The sequence below is a fragment of the Mauremys mutica genome, chromosome 2 (assembly GCF_020497125.1).
Source record: "Mauremys mutica isolate MM-2020 ecotype Southern chromosome 2, ASM2049712v1, whole genome shotgun sequence".
Lineage (NCBI taxonomy): Eukaryota > Metazoa > Chordata > Testudines > Geoemydidae > Mauremys > Mauremys mutica.
This window is the reverse complement of record NC_059073.1, coordinates 58,822,100-58,842,902: the sequence shown is the minus strand read 5'-3', so window position 1 is coordinate 58,842,902 and position 20,803 is coordinate 58,822,100. Positions and strand designations below refer to the sequence as shown.

At 39.2% G+C, this 20,803-nt stretch overlaps 1 protein-coding gene across 5 annotated transcripts in view; it reads right to left on the bottom strand.

Moving 5' to 3' along the window:
- The window catches only part of UBE2W (ubiquitin conjugating enzyme E2 W), a 37,016-nt gene that overhangs the window by 4,312 nt on the left and 11,901 nt on the right, over nucleotides 1–20,803 (bottom strand). For 2 of the 5 annotated variants that reach the window (XM_045006823.1, XM_045006820.1), the window contains exons 2-6: nucleotides 17,632–17,723; nucleotides 15,531–15,633; nucleotides 11,803–11,958; nucleotides 10,420–10,513; nucleotides 189–1,906 (exon numbers count right to left, since the gene is read on the bottom strand). In XM_045006823.1, the coding sequence (XP_044862758.1) occupies nucleotides 1,770–1,906; nucleotides 10,420–10,513; nucleotides 11,803–11,958; nucleotides 15,531–15,633; nucleotides 17,632–17,723 (582 nt within the window). In that variant the 3' untranslated portion in view covers nucleotides 189–1,769. Of the gene's footprint in view, nucleotides 1–188; nucleotides 1,907–10,419; nucleotides 10,514–11,802; nucleotides 11,959–15,530; nucleotides 15,634–17,631; nucleotides 17,724–20,803 lie in introns of those variants that run through there. The other 3 variants (XM_045006821.1, XM_045006824.1, XM_045006825.1) reach the window with 3 other exon arrangements.

Below are 20,803 nucleotides of genomic sequence, written 5' to 3'. Positions count from 1 at the left end.
TTAAGGAAATTGAATACAGATTACAAAGCAAGATAAAAAACTATGAAACTTTGCCCAGTGCTGCACAGTAAATTTAGGAAAAACGTGTTTATCAAAATTATGATTTATTAATGTGGTATATACTAATCTCATTACTAAAGAGTTATTTTTCATATTAAATATTTTGTATTCAGTATTTAAAGATCCACTGTAAACCTGAAATTAAAAATCTGTTTTCTCTCAGCATTTTGCCCCTTCACTTTACACACTATGCATCTTAGTTTTCATGCTTTGAGCTTTTGATGACTAATAAATACAGACTTTTCAAACAGAAGAAAAAATACCAGGGAGGCCACATTTTGTGCAAACCACACTGTCACCTACAACTGAGTTCAAACTACACAAGATTTTTCACCATTTATTTGAAAGAGGTTATTTGACAAGCTGGATTACTCAAGAAGTGGCTTCCTGACCAATATTGGCAAGATATATTACAAAATTACATGCAGTAGTGTGAGAAGGTGGTAAGCATCAACTTCAATAGAAGGGGAGAAGATTGCTATTCTCTGCCACAGATAAGAGTGTCTCAGGAACAACCACAAAAACTGTAGTCGGTATAATAGAAGGCAAACTGTAATAAGTTGACATTGTAAACCTAAAGTATTTCATAGAATTTTTTTTCGTCAATTCAATGTATGTAATTGCTCCCACACAGTTCCCTAGTAAAACACAATATTAATGGAAATACACTAACTTTCAGATTTGTTTTGTTTCCCAATATTCCAAGTCATTTGAAGATTTTCAATATGTCCACAAAAATGGTCTCAGTTATAGACAGTTGAATAAATTAAGCTTAAGGATGGATCTGTCTCTCAGAGGATGTGTCCACATGTCAATAAAACAGTTGTGGCTGGCCCATGTCACCTGACTTGGGCTCACAGGGCTCAGCAAGATGGGATGGTCCCAGAGCCCAAACTCCAGCTTGAGCCCACATGCCTACATTGCAGTTTTATAGTCCTGCAAGCCCAAGTGAACTGACATGGACCAGTCATAGATGTTTTACTGCAGTGTAGACATACCCTAAAGGACACTGGGGGAAAAACCTCATTCATACTCCAAAGCAAATTTGTCAGGCTCCCCCCCACCTCCAGTCCCAATGCTACAGCAGATACTTACACCTGAAAAACTTCTGCCTTTTAAAATCTCTTCCAAATCTCATTTTACAGTGGAGTTATTCACGTTTTTTAGATAACTGTGTAATGAATTGTTTTACTCAAGTATACATGTCAATTAATGTTAGAGAAATTAATGTTATAAATGTAGTATTATAATAAGAATATATAAAGGAATTTTGGCTTTTTGAATGTGTTTCTATTGATGCAGCATTTCAGAACTCAGCTGAAACTGCTTCAAGGTTGTGTAAACCATGACACTTGGTTTTTGTGTCTTATTTGTGAAACCTTTGGTCTATGCAAATAGCAAGATGAAGCAGAGTGACAAGAGGGCTACAGGTGTGGTCCCTGCAACAAGACAAGCTAACAAGTAAAATCTCAAGGCCATAAAAAAAAGATCAGTAAGAAGAATAACCACTATTGTAAGGTAAGAACTGGATAGAGCCAGAGGGGGTGAGAGCAGAGATTAGATAGAAGTAGACAGATAAAAGTAAGTTTTAGCAGGATAAGCAAAAATGTATTAGTTCAGGTTAGTTATTGTGATTTATGCATGAGAATATTTTAATTATATAGGTACACAGATGTGGTAACTTGGTAAACTGAGTCTGCACAATGTTATCAAACAAGGGATACAAGATACGTGATTAACAACAAAAGAGTGGAGAAAACAGGAGGAAAACATACCAGAGACCTGAAAAGAGTCTTACTGTCCTCAGGAGAGATAATTTGGCCATTTACTTTTCTTGCATGTACATCTAGTTCAGAGGTGAGAACAGTATTGTCTTAAAATGTACATAATAAAGGCTACATGAAACTGTTTAAGGCTAAATTAAAAAAATGAGTGTTGACCTTATCAATATTTCTGTACTCTAAATTTTAAAAAAAGTGTATATTTTAAATTAAATATACTCTCCCACTCCATCCTGACTGCAAGATACTCTGTCTTTGATAACAGTACATGAAAAAGACGACTTCATGGCAACAGAAGGAGGGTGAAGAACTAAAACTCTTCATTTACAAATCGAATAAGGTGCATTAGAGGTAAAGAGCGAGTATCTGAACCATCTACAGATAGTCCTGGAGGGGTGTCAGGAAAAGCAGCAGCAATCAGCAACACTGGTTGGGGACAAACACCATACTGCTTCCACAGGAATCTATCTCCTGCCTAGGTAGGGGAGGCTCAGGAACACACATCAAACACCTTAAGTGACACTGTTTATTTGGAATCTGAGACAAAATCCCCAAAGAGTCACAATCAGATGGGGTGAGGGCAGATCTGAGAACAACCATATGCCTATGTCACTATAAAGGCTCCTACTTGCGTGGCTATGATTGGAATATCAACTACACCTCTACCTCGATATAACGCTGTCCTTGGGAGACAAAAAAATCTTACCGCATTACAGGTGAAACTGTGTTATATTGAATTTGCTTTGATCCACCAGGGTGCGCAGCCCCCCCCCCCCCGGAGCACTGCTTTACCGCGTTATATCCAAATTCGTGATATATGGGGTCGCGTTATATCGAGGTAGCCATGTACTTCTTGGAGAAGGGGAAAATGCTTGTTCCTCTGCAACAGGGAGATGGGAAAATGGGACTGACTGCTTCCTCTTGCTTTGAAAAGGGCAGATCACAACAACTTCCTAAGCGCATATAAGGCTGAGGACAGCTCTTCTGCAGAAGCAGGAAGATCAGCTCTCAAGCTAAGCTTCCCAACTTCCCACAATCCAGCACATCTTCAATCAAAGGAATTAGATTTTAAACAATCTCTTTCTAACTCCCCCTGCTGGTGCCATTGTCATATAGCAGCAGCAGCGGATTTTAACTACAGTACATTTAATTAAGAGAGGATAGTAAGGGCAATATAGGATACTCCTGAGGGAATTCTGGACCAAAACATTAAACAGTCTGTGCCCCCTCCCCCCCCAAAAAATCTGTACATGATATTCTAAAATTCTGCAAAAATCTGCATATTTTATTCATCAATAAATAAATGTGCAGGCTCCAGCATAGCAGTGGGGAGCAAAGGCCACTGGCTGCACAGAGATGGGAGATCATCCTGCAGCCCCTCACCTCCCACCGAGGGACACAGACTCAGCGGTGAGGCTGTACCTGAACAGAAACATCCCAGGGCCCTGCCCCTCCATGCCTGGTGCACCAAGATAGTAAATGAGGTACAGAGTCTCACACTTGCCCAGGTGTGGGGCAAGCAGGCTCAGCCTGGCAGGATCCAAGTGTGGAGGGACTTAGTGTAGGGCAACCTGAGTCTGGGCAACTCAGTCGGGGGGCGGAGGGGGGATCTGGATGTACAGGGGTGGGTTCTGAGTGCAGGGGGAATGGGAGTCTGCAGGGGGTCCAAATGAAGGTCGTTGGGACTCAGCAGGGTGTGGGGGTTGGGGCTCGGCAAGAGGGTCTGTGTGTGAGGAGGCTCAGCAGGGATGTCTGGGTGCCGGGGGAGTGGATATCCGTCCAGGTGCAGCTGGTTGGGGCTCAGGGGGGAGGGGATGCAGGGGTCTCAACATGGTGGTGGGGCTTGTTGGGGTGACAGTTCAAGTGGGGGGGGCTCAGTAGGGGTGGTCTGGGTGCAGGGGAGGGGCTTGGCAGAGGTCTGGATGCAAGGGGTGGTGGAGATTGGTGGGGGTTGAGTCTAGTGTGGGGGGCTCTGAGTGCAGGGGGGGCTTGGCAGGGGGGTTTGGGTGTGAGGGGGGTCCAGACACACAGGGATTTGGTGGACAAGGGAGCAGCTCCCTGTACAGTGACCCTTCCTCCTGTGGCTGAAAATGAGGGCAGAAAGCGGGGGAGGAGGGTAACTTCCTGCAACCAGGGAAGTTTCAGAGGGTAGGTCTGACCCAGCCCCAGCCGCTCCTTGCAGGGGGAAGAGGAAGTCCCATCTTCCCCTGCCCCCAGCCCAGCCAGGACTAGCAGCTGAGCCTGGCGCAGGGTAGGAGCCACCAGCCGGGACATCCCCACTCCCCTCCTGTGGTGATTTAACTCTCTGATAGCTGCTCTGGGTGCCTGAAATGACGCACCCACACTGCTGGTGAGGGGTGCGTGACCGCTCTTGTGGCTTCCCTTTGCTTCCCCATCTTTTTCTGCAAAGAAATCTGCAGGGGACATGAATTCTGCACATGCCCAGTGGCACAGACTTCCCCCAGGAGTAATACCTTCTCTTGAAACGTGAATACCTCAAAGCACACTACAGTACATTTAGTAGTCAGTAACAGGTTTCACATTGCCAGATAGTTCGCAGCAAGTTAGTGTGATGTAGATTCACACCCTGGCTTGCTATGCATTAACTCACCAGATAGACAAGCTCTGAGACAAATTTAAAATTTAATAGTCCAGTATTGCTCCAGAACTGACACTTATTTTTAAAGAAGTGAGCAAAGGGGAGAACATCACATCTTTGATAATTAGCAACTAGGAAAGGAAGTGAAAATTGATTTAGGTGTTATATATATGAAAACTTTCCAATTTCAGCAGCATGAGTCATTTTTTAAACAGACTTGTCCTTTCCTGACTGTAACCTTCCCAAGTTTGAGTTGATCTCACTCTAGTTTTATCTGTTACCCAGTTTTGTTCTGCAATTAGTCTATTTTTCTGCCTTTCAATCAGAAAAGAATGGCTGGAGAATTTTCCGCTGTGTAAAGAGCCATTTGATAACTAGTTGAATGGAAATAGAAGTTCAGCCACTATATAAATGCTAGTCATCAACTTTCAGAATCATATAACCATGTTTATTTTTATATCTAGATTTTCACTCTCAGTTCCAGTTTTTCACTCATAGCAAAACTGGAGTAGCACCTAGAGATTGCTACCATGCAGAGACTTCAGCCCTAAATCCTAAAGAAGTCTCATCTTCTCTGACATAGATTAAGATTAAAATTAGATCAGATCTCATCACAAAATGAAAGCTATTAAAGGAAAACTCTTAGCTAGTCTTCTTGGAAGATGACTACCAAGAGGAAATAAGATAATAATTGTTAAGAAAAAAATATTGTGTCAATCCCATCAAATCATCTTGCTCTGTTAAATGCTATATTTTCTTTCATATCGTATCCTAACATCTTTCTTTACTTTCATCCCTCCATTACTTCTTGGGTTGGCCTCTTATCTTTTTAATTCAGTCTTCATCTGTTCCTTACCCATATAGTTATCAGAACGGCTCTTTACATGACCAAGCCATATGAGCCTGCACTCCATTTTTTGTTTATGGGCATTACCCTTGAGCATGTCTCTTAACACACACATTCCTCACATGCTCTTTCTTGGCTACACCACTCATCACTCTCAACCTTGACATTTCCGTGGAACAAAAAATGTACTCATGTTTCTTTGTTGCCCAACACTCAGGGCCATACATTAAAACTGAAAGTTTTATAAACTTTCCCTTTCAATCTTACTGGTTTCATCCTGTAACATATTATATCACTTATCGCTTTCCATTTGAGCCAGGCATTTATTATCTTAGCTCTAATTTTGTCCTTCATTTCCCCAGATTCTGGAACCCACACACTTGAAACTTTGCATTTTTGGTATTGTCTGCCCGCCTAGTTTCAGGGATAATTCTTCAGTGCTCACATCCTTCAGAAAAAAAGTATTATATATTTCTCCAGAATTAATCAGAGGGAAAAAACTGACTATAATTAAGGAACTGAGGACCAGGAAAAAAAAAATCAACACAACACATGTTACAAGAGAAGAAAGGGGACGTGATTATTGAAATGTTCCTGAAACATCACATTAGTCTTGTGGATGACAGGATTTGCTATCCTTTAACTCTTGGCTCAAATTTTGAAATTGAAAATAAGGTAATATACATGCAAATGATAAACAGATTAAAGTTACCTAAATATATATCGACAGTTGATACTGTTAAGTTCTCATTGAAACAGAGTAATACCCTACATCAAATTCTATTAGAAAAGAGTATTTAACCTGAAGAATCTTGGGAACTCTTTAAGAGCTGCTTAGCTCACATTAATTCTGAAAGTCAGGGGAAAAACAGCTCCGGGATGCCTTTTTTTTTTTTTTTTTTTTTGAGTTGTAGCAAGTAATGACAATCATCCAAGATATTTATTCTTCAATTAAAATATCCTATATATACACTTATTTCAGAGAACATAGTATTAAATGTACTTTACCAACACGACCTATTGTATTTAATAGATCAGTGTTTTCATATTAAAATAATTACAGCATTCTGGACAGACTTATGTGTAGTGCTGGGGAGGAGCCGGTGGTCGTGGTACACGTAGGTACCAATGACATAGGGAAGGGTAGGAGAGACGTCCTGGAGGCCAAATTTAGGCTGCTAGGGAAGAGACTGAAATCCAGGACCTCTACGGTGGCATTCTCAGAAATGCTCCCAGTTCCACGCGCAGGGCCAGGTAGGCAGGCAGAGCTTCAGAGTCTCAATGCGTGGATGAGGTGATGGTGTAGAGAGGAGGAGTTTAGATTCACTAGGAACTGGGGAAACTTTTGGGATGGGGGAGCCTATACAGGAGAGATGGGCTCCACCTAAACCAAAGTGGAACCAGACTGCTGGCACTAAACATTAAAAAGGTTGTAGAGCAGTTTTTAAACTAGGAGATGGGGGAAAGCCAACTGCTGCAGAGGAGCATGTGGATTGGACAGACTTCTCTTAGAGGAGAGTCTATTGATAGAGATTCTCTAGGTTATAGTCAGGAACAGACGATGGAACAGGATAATGTAAGGGCCAGATCAGATAAACATTCACATAAAAAAGAATCTGACACATCAGAAAAGGGCAGACAAATAAACAGTGACAAGTTTTTAAAAAGTGCTTATACACAAATGCTAGAAGTCTAAATAATAAGATGGGTGAACTAGAGAGCCTTGTGATAAAGGAAGATATTGATATAATAGGCATCACAGAAACCTGGTGGACAGAGGACAATCAATGGGACACAATCATTCTGGGGTACCAAATATATCGGAAGGACAGAACAGGTTGTGCAAGGGGGGAGTGCCACTATATGTGAAAGAAAATGTAGAATCAAATGAAGTAAAAATCTTAAGTGAATCCACATGTTCCACAGAATATCTATGGATAGAAATTTCATGCTCTAATAAGAATATAATATTAGAGATCTATTATTGACCACTTGACCAGGACAGTGATAGTGATGATGAAATGCTAAGGGAAATTAGAGAGGCTATCAAAATTAAGAACTCAATAATAGTGGGGGATTTCAATAATCCCCATATTGACTGGGAACATGTCACCTCAGGACGAAATGCAGACACAATTTCTTGATACTTTAAATGACTGCTTCTTGGAGCAGCTGGTATGGGAACCCACAAGGGGAGCGGCAACTCTAGATTTAGTCCTGAGTGGAGCGCAGGAGCTGGTCCAAGAGGTAATAATAATGATCACTTGGAAATAGTGACCATAATATAACATTTAACATCCCTGTGGTGGGAAGAACATCTCAACAGCCCAACACTGTGGCATTTAATTTCAAAAAGGGGAATTATGGAAAAATGAGGGGGTTAGTTAAACAGAAATTAAAAGGTACAGTGACTAAAGTGAAATCCCTGCAAGCTGCATGGGTGCTTTTTAAAGACACCATAATAGAGGCCCAACTTAAATGTATACCCCAAATTAAGAAACAAGTTAAAAAACTAAACAAGAGCCACCGTGGCTTAACAGCCATGTAAAAGCAGCAGTAAGAGATAAAAAGACTTCCTTTAAAAAGTGGAAGACAAATCCTAGTGAGGTAAATAGAAAGGAGCATAAACATTGCCAAATTAAATGTAAAAATGTAATAAGAAAAGCCAAAGAGGCGTTTGAAGAACGGCTAGCCAAAAACTCAAAAGGTAGTAACAAAATGTTTTTTTAAGTACATCAGAAGCCTGCTAAACAACCAGTGGGGCCCCTTGATGATGGAGATAGAAAAGGAGCGCTTAAAGACAATAACATCATTGCGGAGAAACTAAACAAATTCTTTGCTTCAGTCTTCACGGCTGAGGATGTTAGGGAGATTCCCAAATCTGAGCCGGCTTTTGTAGGTGACAAATCTGAGCAACTGTCACAGACTGAAGTGTCACTAGAGGAGGTTTTGGAATTAATTAATAAACTTAACAGTAACAAGTCACCGGGACCAGATGGCATTCACTCAAGAGTTCTGAAAGAACTCAAATGTGAAGTTGTGGAACTATTAACTAGGGTTTGTAACCTGTCCTTTAAATCGGCTTCTGTACCCAACGACTGGAAGACAGCTAATGTAATGCCAATATTTAAAAAGGGCTCTAGGGGTGATCCCAGCAATTACAGACCGGTAAGTCTAACATCGGTACTGGGCAAATTAGACGAAACAATAGTAATGAATACAATTGTCAGACACATAGAAGAACATAAATTGTTGGGCAAAAGTCAACATGGTTTCTCTAAAGGGAAATTGTGTCTTACTAAACTATTAGAGTTCTTTGAAGGGGTCAAAAAACATGTGGACAAGGGGGATCCAGTGAATATAATGTACTTAGATTTCCAGAAAGCCTTTGACAAGGTCCCTCACCAAAGGCTCTTACATAAATTAAGTTGTCATGGGATAAAAGGGAAGGTCCTTTCATGGATTGAGAACTGGTTAAAAGACAGGGAACAAAGGGTAGGAATTAATGGTAAATTCTCAGAATGGAGAGGGGTAACTAGTGGTGTTCCCCAAGGATCAGTCCTAGGACCAATCCTATTCAACTTATTCATAAATGATCTGGAGAAAGGGGTAAACAATGAGGTGGCAAAGTTTGCAGATGACACTAAACTGCTCAAGATAGTTAAGACCAAAGCAGACTGTGAAGAACTTCAAAAAGATCTCATAAAACTAAGTGATTAGGCAACAAAATGGCAAATGAAATTTAATGTGGATAAATGTAAAGTAATGCACATTGGAAAAAATAACCCCAACTATACATACAATATGATGGGGGCTAATTTAGCTACAACTATTCAGGAAAAAGATCTTGGAGTCATAGTGGATAGTTCTTTGAAGATGTCCACGCAGCGTGCAGAGGTGGTCAAAAAAGCAAACAGGATGTTAGGAATCATTAAAAAGGGGATAGAGAATAAGACAGAGAATATATTATTGCCCTTATATAAATCCATGGTATGCCCACATCTTGAATACTGCGTACAAATGTGGTCTCCTCATCTCAAAAAAAGATATACTGGCAATAGAAAAGGTTCAGAGAAGGGCAACTAAAATGATTAGGGGTTTGGAGAGGTCCCATAAGAGGAGAGATTAAAGAGGCTAGGACTTTTCATCTTGGAAAAGAGGAGACTAAGGGGGAATATGATAGAGGTACATAAAATCATGAGTGATGTGGAGAAAGTAGATAAGGAAAAGTTATTTACTTATTTCCATAATACAAGAACTAGGGGTCACCAAATGAAATTAATAGGCAGCAGGTTTAAAACAAATAAAAGGAAGTTCTTCTTCACACAGCACACAGTCAACCTGTGGAACTCCTTACCTAAGGAGGTTGTGAAGGCTAGGACTATAACAGCGTTTAAAAGAGAAATGGATAAATTCATGGAGGTTAAGTCCATTAATGGCTATTAGCCAGGATGGGTAAGGAATGGTGTCCCTAGCCTCTGTTTGTCAGAGGGTGGAGATGGATGGCAGAAGAGAGATCACTTGATCATTACCTGTTAGGTTCACTCCCTCTGGGGCACCTGGAATTGTCCACTGTCAGTAGACAAGATACTGGACTAGATGGACCTTTGGTTTGACCCAGTACGGCCATTCTTATGTTCTGGTTTTGCTAATCTCTTTACCTTTTAAGTACTCATCTAGAATTGCTATAGCTAAGATTTGTTCCCGAGCAATATTAGAAGCACTAATAATCATACATCTTTTCTTTTTCACGTCTCTTACTTTCAGCTTCTTTTAATTTGTATTAGCAATTTCCAAAATCTGTTGCTCATAAAAATTCACAATGTAAGATCTTACAATCAACCAATTATTCTGACTGATTTTTTCCACTCTTAAATTTCTGTTTTACATCCTGATCTGGTCTACAAATATCCATTTAAGTTTGCATATTTAAAACCCTAATCAGTTTTCCTACTAAAATTAATTTATTCCTTTACAAAAATATTTTATTTGGTGTCCTGGGAAAAGTTTTTATGTTCCAAATTCGCTAAGCTTAAGTGTTTAAAATTACTTAAAATCCTACTTTGTATTGTTACATTTTTGCACTCAGCCTAGCAGTCTTCTGAAATTCCTACTCCAAATTAAATACTTACCATGATACCACCATTTTGTTTTCTTTGGATTTTTGTTACATGTTCTTACATAAAATGAATTATCTGGAGGTCGCCTCTGCAATAGAAAAAAAACCTAAAAATAATCAAATAATCAATATATCACTTACAGTATATTATCTATTTAAATAAGCTTTTACATTCAAAGAATAAATACCATACATTTATAAAATGTGTTAAAAGCAGGACTAGGCCCTGTCTACACTGATCAGGAGAGTCACTTTAGCACCTTTCTAGCAAGAACTTTAAGCAGGGATACCCAGATAGAGCAAAAAAGTTTGCAAATTTTTCAGCAAGCTTGGATGAAGAAAACTAATTAACCACTCTTATTTGTAAAGGCAAATGGAACTAAAACCACTGACAAACTAAAATACTTTTGAAGTTTGGCTTCAATATATCACAAGTATAGTTTCGAATCGCAGTTTATATGAAGTCTCTCATAGCTTGGTGAGATTGACCGGATGGACTTGGTCAGGCTGCAGATCTTCATGAGTGAAGGCCTATTAATAGCCTAATGAGTAGAGCAGTTTTCTGAAAAAGTCACAAGGTGGTCACAGTGAAAAGGGAAAGAGTCACAGAAATAATAAAAAATAGTTATAAGCATGATTTTGTACCCCAATAATATATATTTTCCTGCAAATAATTAGAACTGAAATTGTGATGTGGTGAGAATAGTCATCTGGCAAAACAGCATCATACAATGACTGCTGTAAAACAAATCTAACTCCAATTTCAAGAGTGATCTTACTCTGAAAAATGTTTATGTAAAAAAACTGAGCCTCAATGGATCGGCTCCAAGTGCCATATCTTCTTACTTGAGAGACAAAAATGTACTGTCAGCTGTGTGGCTCTCCTGTGCTAAGAGAACAAACTGGAAAAATGAAGGATGAGAAAAAAAAACCTATTAATGTATCTTACTGGAATTAATTTGGTTCTTTACAAATAGAAAATTGTTTCCTCCTACAAAATCTTTATAGCAAGTCGACATCTGCACTACTCAAAATGTTTCAGTGTTTTAATTTATGGTATATTTGTTTGCATATTAGAAAAAAAGTAACATTATTCAAGTGAAAGCAGCAAAGAGTCCTGTGGCACCTTATAGACTAACAGACACATCGGAGCATGAGCTTTCGTGGATGAACACCCAGTTCGTTGGATGCATGTATTCACCCACGAAAGCTCATGCTCCAATACGTCTGTTAGTCTATAAGGTGCCACAGGACTCTTGCTGCTTTTACAGATCCAGACTAACACGGCTACCCCTCTGATATTTTCAAGTGTGAAATATAGACTTCGGAAAAAGTTATAAAACTTGCAGCTTTCATTTATTTTACTCTGAGTGATTATTAAAAAAAACAAACATACCTTTTCTTTGCAGCTGGAAAGCATGCTAATAATGCTAAGACAAACCGATTGCACTGAGAGAGCTGGGGACCAGTCTTCTGTTAGAATGGATAAACAGATATGGCCATTGCTATAAACATGAGGATGAACAGGAATATTGTCACCAGTAAACATGACCTAAAAAAGAATAAAATACAGTTAGCATATGTTGTTAACATTTAAATGAGAAACAGACGTGCTTGTGTCTTCTGGAAACAGAAATGCCTTATAGTCAAAAGCCAGATTGTGCCATCTTTTCTTACACTGAGTAGTATCTTACACTGATTTCAGCAGGACTTTTTGCTAAGTAAGGTACTAATTAACATAAGGATGGCGGAATCTGGTCCAAAACTTGTACATATGACAGAAAGAACCAGTGTGAAGAAGTGAAAGGTTAAATGTAATCACTACTTATAAACAGCAGTGCAGCACAGAAACGTGCAAAGACAGCTTCTCTAATTTATAGCAATATTAAGACATCACAAAGCTTTCATGAAAGTTTTTTCAGTCTTAAAGCCTCATCTTATTCTTCTGTAGAGAAAGGACTATGGACTAGCTACCCACCACACTGTGTTTCAATGGTTCCATAACCTACAACATTATTCAACTGGAAACACCATGAGATTCACAAATGAGTAAGTCTCCTTACATTTCTATTGTATTTGTTGTTGTAAATTAGGGGAAACTGATTCAGGTCCCAGCAGAAAAAAAGCTTGGTAATTAATGCTATAGACCAGGGGTTGGCAACCTTTGAGAAGTGGTGTGCCAAGTCTTCATTAATTTAAGGGTTCACATGCCAGACCGGCAGTGTGGGCAGAAGATGGAACCTCAGACCGGCAGCAGGCTGAGCTGCTCAGCCCGCTGCCAGTCTGGGGTTCCGTCCGCTGGCCCCTGCCAGCCAGGGTCCCAGCCACCGGCCCCACTCAGCCTGCTGCTGGCTGGGTTCCATCCATCCAGGCTGGCAGCAGGCTGAGCAGAGCCGGCAGCCAGGACCCCGGCTGCTAAGGGGCCAGCAGCCAGGACCCCAGACTGGCAGAGGGCTGAGTGGCTCATCCCGCTGCCAATCTCAGGTCCTGGCCGCTGGCCCCGCTCAGCCTGCTGCCGGCCCAGGTTCCATCCATCCAGGTCGGCAGCGGGCTGAGAGGGGCCAGCGGGCTGAGAGGGACCCCAGCTGGCAAGGAGCCAGCAGCTGGGAACCCAAACCAGCAGTGGGCTGAGCCACTCAGCCCGCTGCCGGTCTGGGGTCCCGTCCGCCGGCCCCGCACAGCCCGGGTCCCGTCCGCCGGCCCCGCACAGCCCACTGCTGGTCTGGGGTTCGATCCGCCAGCCCCACTCAGCCTGGGTCCTGGCTGCCAGTCTCACTCAGCCCGCTGCTGGTCTGGGGTTCCGTACTCCAGGCTGGCAGCGGGCTGAGCGGGGCTGGCAGCCGGAACCCCAGCTGGCAGCAGCATGCCACTAGAAATCAGCCTGCGTGCCGCCTTTGGCACGTGTGCTGCAGGTTGCCGACCCCTGCTACACACTAACAAAAAGTTGTGATTTATAAAACCACAGCATGCTGCCACATATGAAATATATAATTTTAGATTATACTATATCTGAAGGATGATTTTGAGATGGACAAAATAACACAAGAAAAAAAAAAGGTGTTCAGAAATAGACAGGAATCAAATTAGAGTCGCATTGCCATGGTCAAAACAAGGAAAGAAGAGCTATCCTGGCAATTACTGCCCATAAGTGAAACTTCTATCACTAATCAAATATATAATTGACCCAGAATTCAAAAGAAGGGACAAGGGAAGTGGAGAGAAAGAAGCTCCCTCAGCAGCCAGCATTACCCAATCAACTCTTCATCCAATCCCCTCACCCAACCATCAGCATCTTCTCACAGTATTCACCCATCACTAGATGATGTTATAACTCCCTTTTATTTATATATTTTTATGGCCTACCATCTGAGAGCTTCCCAAATATTTTATGGATACATTCTCACAACATCCCATGAGATAGGGATGCATCCTAATCACCAGTTTATAGATGGGGAACTGATGCAGAAAAATTAAACAACCTGCGCAATGTCACCTAGGACCTCCTTGTGGTAGAGACAGGAAATGAACTCAGATCTTCTGAGTTCCAGCCCAATGCCTTAATCACAAGACCACCCTCCTCACTTCATTTTGAACTTCTATACTGCTATTCCTAAAATACTGAAGGTCTTATTTTTTCAGACATCCTGCAATATATTTCTTTTTCAAACTAATGTCTCTCCTTTCAAAAAATAACATCTATGCACAACTCAGTAAGCAAATGCATGCACACTATGAGACAACATATATCTGAGACAGAAAACAACTGAGTGCTCAAGTGATAGACGTTTAAACTGTTATTTTACACTATATATGCACTTTTGTTAGAATCAAGGTGTTAAATTATACAAGATGAACTTATATACAGAATTTTTATTAAGGAAGTTCTGGCTATCTTCAACAGTCAAGCATCCATTACTTAAATATTTAATTGTTTTCTGTACTAACCGGTGTACATGTATTGGTCTGTTTACTGTTTTACAATAAGTTGCACACAGCCACACACACACACTTCGGGTAATGAGTACAAAGAGTACCTACTTGGAACCAAATGAAAGTGGCTACCCTCTTGTGGATCACCTATGAGTACTTCACTGCAAACCTGATGGATGCAGATGTGCAGGTGCCAGTTTGTTCCTTAAAACCTAAGACTGAAAAGTCAGCATTCTAGTTTTTACCACAGTACCTAAACATATCTTTGTGGTTAAGCTTTTTGTATGGATTTTTGAATGAGTTGCAATAAATATGTCTCCACAGAAATCACCACAATTAGTACTAATTCACGAACTCAGAACTTTCAGCTGAGAGGACATGAAGTCTAAAGTTCTCTCACTCTAGGTTTTTCCTCTTTTTTCAGGGGGTAGAGGGACGGTCTTCTGCCTACCCACCTTCCCCTTGAAAGCCACACTTTGTAACCTTCCCTCTGGTTGTGTAGGGTGAATGTAGCTCAACACTGATATTGCTCCTTTAGTTGGTTTAATGTCACTAGAGATCAACATAGCAACCTTTCCAACAGGACAGTGCACTTCCTCTGCAGCTCCTGCTGCTGATTTAAGAAAAAATGAACCAAGTTTGTTCCTTAACTCACGTAGCATCACTAGATTATCAAGCCTCTCCTACCATGCCACAACATCTATATTTATGCTCCCCTGCCACAATCACAGATGTGGTCCTACCTACAGTACTTCCCCAGCAGTACTAACAGGAGAAGCAGAGAAACTGCAAAGAAAGTGACGTTAAGGAGCAGCACTGGGGTTTGGAGGCAAGAATAGAGGAAAAAAAAGAAGTTTGTCATCCACTCTATTTCTACATTCCAAAAGCAAAGAATCACTGCCCGTGTTGTTCTTTCACTGGTCATAAAAAAATCCCCAAGATGATTCAAGTAACACTAAAAAATTTCAGATTTACTCTGTTCTTCCTATGAGAACAAATGGACATATATCTCTGTTGCAGAAACATTTTTAAAAGAGGTGGCAACTGCACAATTGAGTGTACAACTGAAATCCATGTAACTAAGACAGAACCTTAAAATTACAAGAAGTGTGGACAATGTTACTATTTAGCATATGCCATGCAGCTATAATCTAAAAATGGGAGGTAAGCAGGAGGGAGAGAGAAACTAATTACCTGAGGAGAATCAAAGGGATAGCGACTACTGAACTTAAATAGAAGCTGAAATTTCTCCCCTTCATATAATGTACCTGGAGCACCTTCCATATCTACAATCCACCTAAAAAAAAGAGATACAAATCTTTAGTAATATAATCAAGCAATTTAAAATAAAATACAAAAGAATAACTGAATGAACTACCTATTATGGTACTACTAGCTGAACTATGCTTCAGTATCACAATGACCATGAAAGCAAAGTAAATATAACATGGAAATTAACACCAAACCTCTGTATGTGAGAAACAAGTTTGGTATTTTATATACTTAATCTTTGCATAGTGTTGTAGATTATACAAGCAGCAATGCCTCAGGAAATAAATACAAATGTGTCTCTCTATAAAATGCCTATTGTACTCACAAGAGACAGTAAAGCTCAAGTTGAAAGACTGGTAATATGTCCACCCCCAGCCTCATTACCAAGTCTACAACTTGTGTGATGATTATGTCTTTCCCCTTCCTCAGGTGAAAGACTCCCTTTCCATTTTATTTTACTTTTCTGCCAAGGAGATTTAAGAATAATAGAAATGTCACAAATACAATGCAGTTTACTAACATTAAATCAAAATGAAAAGGGGCATGCTCCTTTCCCTGACTCACATCTGCAGAAATGTCACTTGTGGTTCTATTTAGAACTTAACAACTAATAGAACGTGAAGGTTAGCAAGACAATAGCACACTACAAAAATAGTAGCTGATTTTCAAACTAATCTACTTTAATCACTGAGCTCCTCTTTAAAGGTTGTGCAACAATAAAGGAAACTGATAGGCCAAAAAGGTACCTGTAAATATATAAATATATATAATCAGTAACAAAGGGAAAAACTTATTGGTCAAAAAGGCAACTATTTTGAAAAGTAACTAAAAATGATGTCAGAGGGTTGCATGTCTATATTGTCTCAATGATACATGTCAGATGTGCTCCGAGTTTTATCAACATTCCCTTAGGATGACCTACATCTCTCGCTTATGGCTTTGCTGCTTAAAGTAATGGACACCTCACATTGATGCCAATAAAACCTTTCTAGTGTACACTTTTTTTTTCAGACATAGATATAATGGCAAATAAAAGCATAAACCCGCTTATACTTTATTTTTGAAAAACACAAAAATATTCAAATCAAACCACCATTCTCCAAAATAATTAGTTTCCTGAAAGAGTCTGAAAATTTGCTCTTGGTTCCCATCATCTTACCCTCAAGCTATTTTAATATTCATGTAGCCCATTCACCAACATTTGCTGTAGTTCAATATCTTACTCTCCTCTATTCTTTTAACCCATTGCCACATGCTACAAGGGCCATATAGAACATGGACCTTTCTCTGGATCATACAATAACCATGTAACATTTTATTAAAGTCACAGTATTTATTTTCTTCTGCTTCAGTTTCCCCCGCATCATGATTTAATGTCAAATCTACCTTGATGACAGTGACTGGTGTATTTAGGAGTGAAAGGTATAGTTTCCTTATAGTCTTTTCCCCATTCCTGTTGATGTCAAAGCATGGAGTGATCTCACATCACCTTCTCTGCAGTTTTAGATAAAACTGAATGCTTAGCATCCCTTCAGATTTTGCTCTCCTGAGTTCAGAATTGTTTGGGCACACCGAACAGAGAAAGGAAATCCAAATGAGAGATTGCTGAGTAAGAGGGATACCCTCTTGATTTAATGCAAAATGTAGATAATGTCAAACTACTTTAGACTAATAGTTTTGACCTAGAATGGTTTGCCAGAATTTAATTCTGCTCTGTCAGATAACGTGTAGGCACATTTAGGCTGATTTTTAAAAAATTCCAGACAAAAAAGTTTTTTATTCTATAAAAAAAGTGCAAGCATCATTGACCCAGACTTTATACAAGGCAGTGAAATGTATCATACTGCAGATTATAACCCAGTTTATCAGTTACTAGTGAACATATTAAACAGTGTACATGTGAATCACCACTTTTTTTATATTCATGGATCAACAGGAGAAAATATTATTCTAGAAAAAAAACACTTGACTTATCTATAATTTGAGCTAATGTAGAAAACATGAAAAGTATTTACACACTCACTGCGTAATTGAATTTTGAACACTCTTTTCATTTAAAGTCATTCCTGGAGGTGGGTCATTCTGCAAAGCCAACAGTTCTTTCTGTAGTCTCTTCTAAAAAGAATATAAACAGGATTTGAAATATTGCATAAACTATATATTACAATAAAGCTCATTAATTTACAGTACATTTTGCTGTTTAATAAAAGCAAAACATCTGAAACTCATTTTTTGCCAACTATCTACTCAAAACTTGAAGTACAGAAAATGTGCCTGAGGACAAGGAAAAGGAGCTTTCTACCACAAAAATTAAACAATCTATTATAATTTGTTAGATTAAGAGAAAAGTCATAAGGTCCAAACTCAGTCATGTTCTCATTTATATAATTCCAAATATATTTACAATATATTATTGGCAACTGTCGATCCAAACTGGATCATGTTATACACGTAAAAGGCCTAATCAGGTGCCAGATGAATCCACTTATGGCCAACAAGCCCAATTTGAGAGTGAAACAGCTTGTTATAAATATATTTACAATATATCAGAACAGTTCTTAAATTAAAGCAAGAGAAGCAGATAACATAACGGTACTTAGCAACGACTTTGGCACCTCCATAGTAGGAACAATCATGGCTCCTTACTTAAGGTGGAATACCATTCTGCACTTAAAGCAGGGATTCAGACTAGTGTATAAAAATATAGTATGTCCTCCCAAGTTTAAAGCACTGAGCAGAGAATGAATTCTGCAAATTTAGAAGAACATCTATTAGTTTGAGTTAAAAGTGAAAAATGGAGTCTTTAAGAAGTTTGGCGTCTGCATCAGGCTCATTAGGGTAAAGAAAAGACTAACAGAATAACGCTCTTCAAACATTCCATAGAATTAAAATAAATTGAAAACTTGTGCATAGGTCAAATGTAAAGCAATTAGGTCGTAATTAAGCTGTTATTAACTATTTTTGTATCTAACTATTATGATTACTTAAAGTACAATTGGAGTTAAGACAACAGATCTTAAATAGAGCCACTGTGACAGAAGTAACAATTACTACCATTTCTCACAGCTATGAAATATTCTGATATGGGTGTCTCAGTTCCTCAGGGAAGCTGTTCCACTGGTTATAAACAGTCATTGGAACAGGGATTTGAATTTGGGTCTCCCAGACTGCAGAAGAGTGCACTAATCCCTTGGTTATTGGGTAGCCTGGGGAGCATCTTTCTCAGTCTTTCCTGCTCAAGTTATTCCACTTTGTATAAATAATTAGTCACTGGGCCAGAGAGAGAAAGAGAATGAGAATGACAGCCCGGTGATTTGGGCACTTACCCGGAAAGTGGGAGACCGAAGTCCACATCCATGCTCCAATGACTAACTATTTATACCCAGAAGAACAGCTTCAACAGGAGAGACACAGACATCACAATATCCCCTAACCTACTGTTTAGAGCACTCTCCTGCAACATGAGAATATTTGAACTTGCATCTTTCCCCATGTCAGTCAGAATGGGGAATTGAACCTGGCTCTCTCACATCCCAGCTGAATGCACTAACTAATGGGTATGGAGTACCACCCCCACTTCTTCCTGGCTTTTTGTGAATGGTGCCCTAGTCCCAACAGAAAGTATTGCCCTAAATTATTTGGCACGTTTGTATTAAATTCACAAATTGTTACAGGGGTACTGAAACATGCATTTTTCAGTTAATTCACCATTTGCCCAGCTCTAATTCGTAGACTACTTACCCTGACTGTGTTTGTTCTCTAACTGTGCACATCAGTACTTAAAAGTCTGAGTTAAATAAATGCACCCTGAATTATCCCAAAATCAAGTATTACAAACTAAGGAAGTCAGATGTAAGGTTACACTTACAAAAAATAAAGGCATGTTAAGATATGGAAACACACAGAAGAGAGATAAATTAAGATTGCACAGGCAACCTAATTTATTACTGTTTGATTCTGCAGCCTTAAAATTATTGTAATGTAGTTTAATATGTTATTTAACAGAAGAGAACATCTTGTATATTCTTCTGAAGGTAATAAAAACAGCTTGAAATTTAGAACTGCCACAATTCTATACTGAATTACTATAAATAAGAATATAAAACTTCTTAAGTGTAACAAAAATAAGTATCTTTGCACAGTAAGCGAAGTTTGAGATAATACTGTAAGTAATGCTTAATTACTCAACATATACCTAGGAACAAGTTAACTGACCTGTTTCCTATTTTGCTAGTATTAACTGAAATCCTGCATAAATACTTTCAAGTTCTAGTGATGCGTTGCTTTTGTCAGATCAGATGAATTTCCTATTTTATAAGATTCAACTTGTACCTGAGCTAAGTGGTGCTTAGGGTGACCAGACAGCAAATGTGAAAAATCAGGATGGGGGTGGGAGGGTAATAGGAGCCAGTATAAGAAAAAGACCCAAAAATCGGGACAGTCCCTATAAAATCGGGACATCTGGTCACCCTAGTGGTGCTAATGAACTTCTGATTATAAATACTGTTTTTGCCTGAGTCAAGCCAATTGTTTCAAATAATCTGAGAACTGGCCCACAAGTTGTCAGCCTGCACAAAGATTTTATGGAAAATATTTTAAACAGTAAAGCCACTTTTTTTGGTAGCTCCAGACCAACCATTTTAAAAATCTCAGCTTTTTTTTATTATTATTTACAGCAGAACATTCAGTGATTTTTCTCTCCGTCTTAAAAGAAATCACATCAAGGTCAGTAGGCCCAAAAATCATACTTAGCTTTCAGATCACCTTCTCTGTATATAAAGACCCTGTAATATGTTTTGTTACCCCCAGAAAAATCCAATATAATCCATTAAAAATTGTACGTTACTAATTTCATAGTCTACCCTTCCAACCACCATTCCTTTATTGCATTCTGTCTATAAATTCCACCCTCACATGCTGTTTCAAATAATTTAACTTTGACCTAAAATATATTAGGTCTCAAGGTGAATAAAATCCTGGGTTTTTAAAATATTTTTTCTTAATTTAAATTTACTCTTTCATATACACATTACTTTTTTATTTTTATTTTTTTACTTGCTTCATATTTTATAGTCTTAGGCCTGGTCTATGCCAAAATATTAGATAGAACTAGCTTAGGGCTGTGAAAAATTTTGCACCCTGTGTGATGTACTTGGGTTAACCTAACCCTCACCACAGATGCATTTAAGTTGATG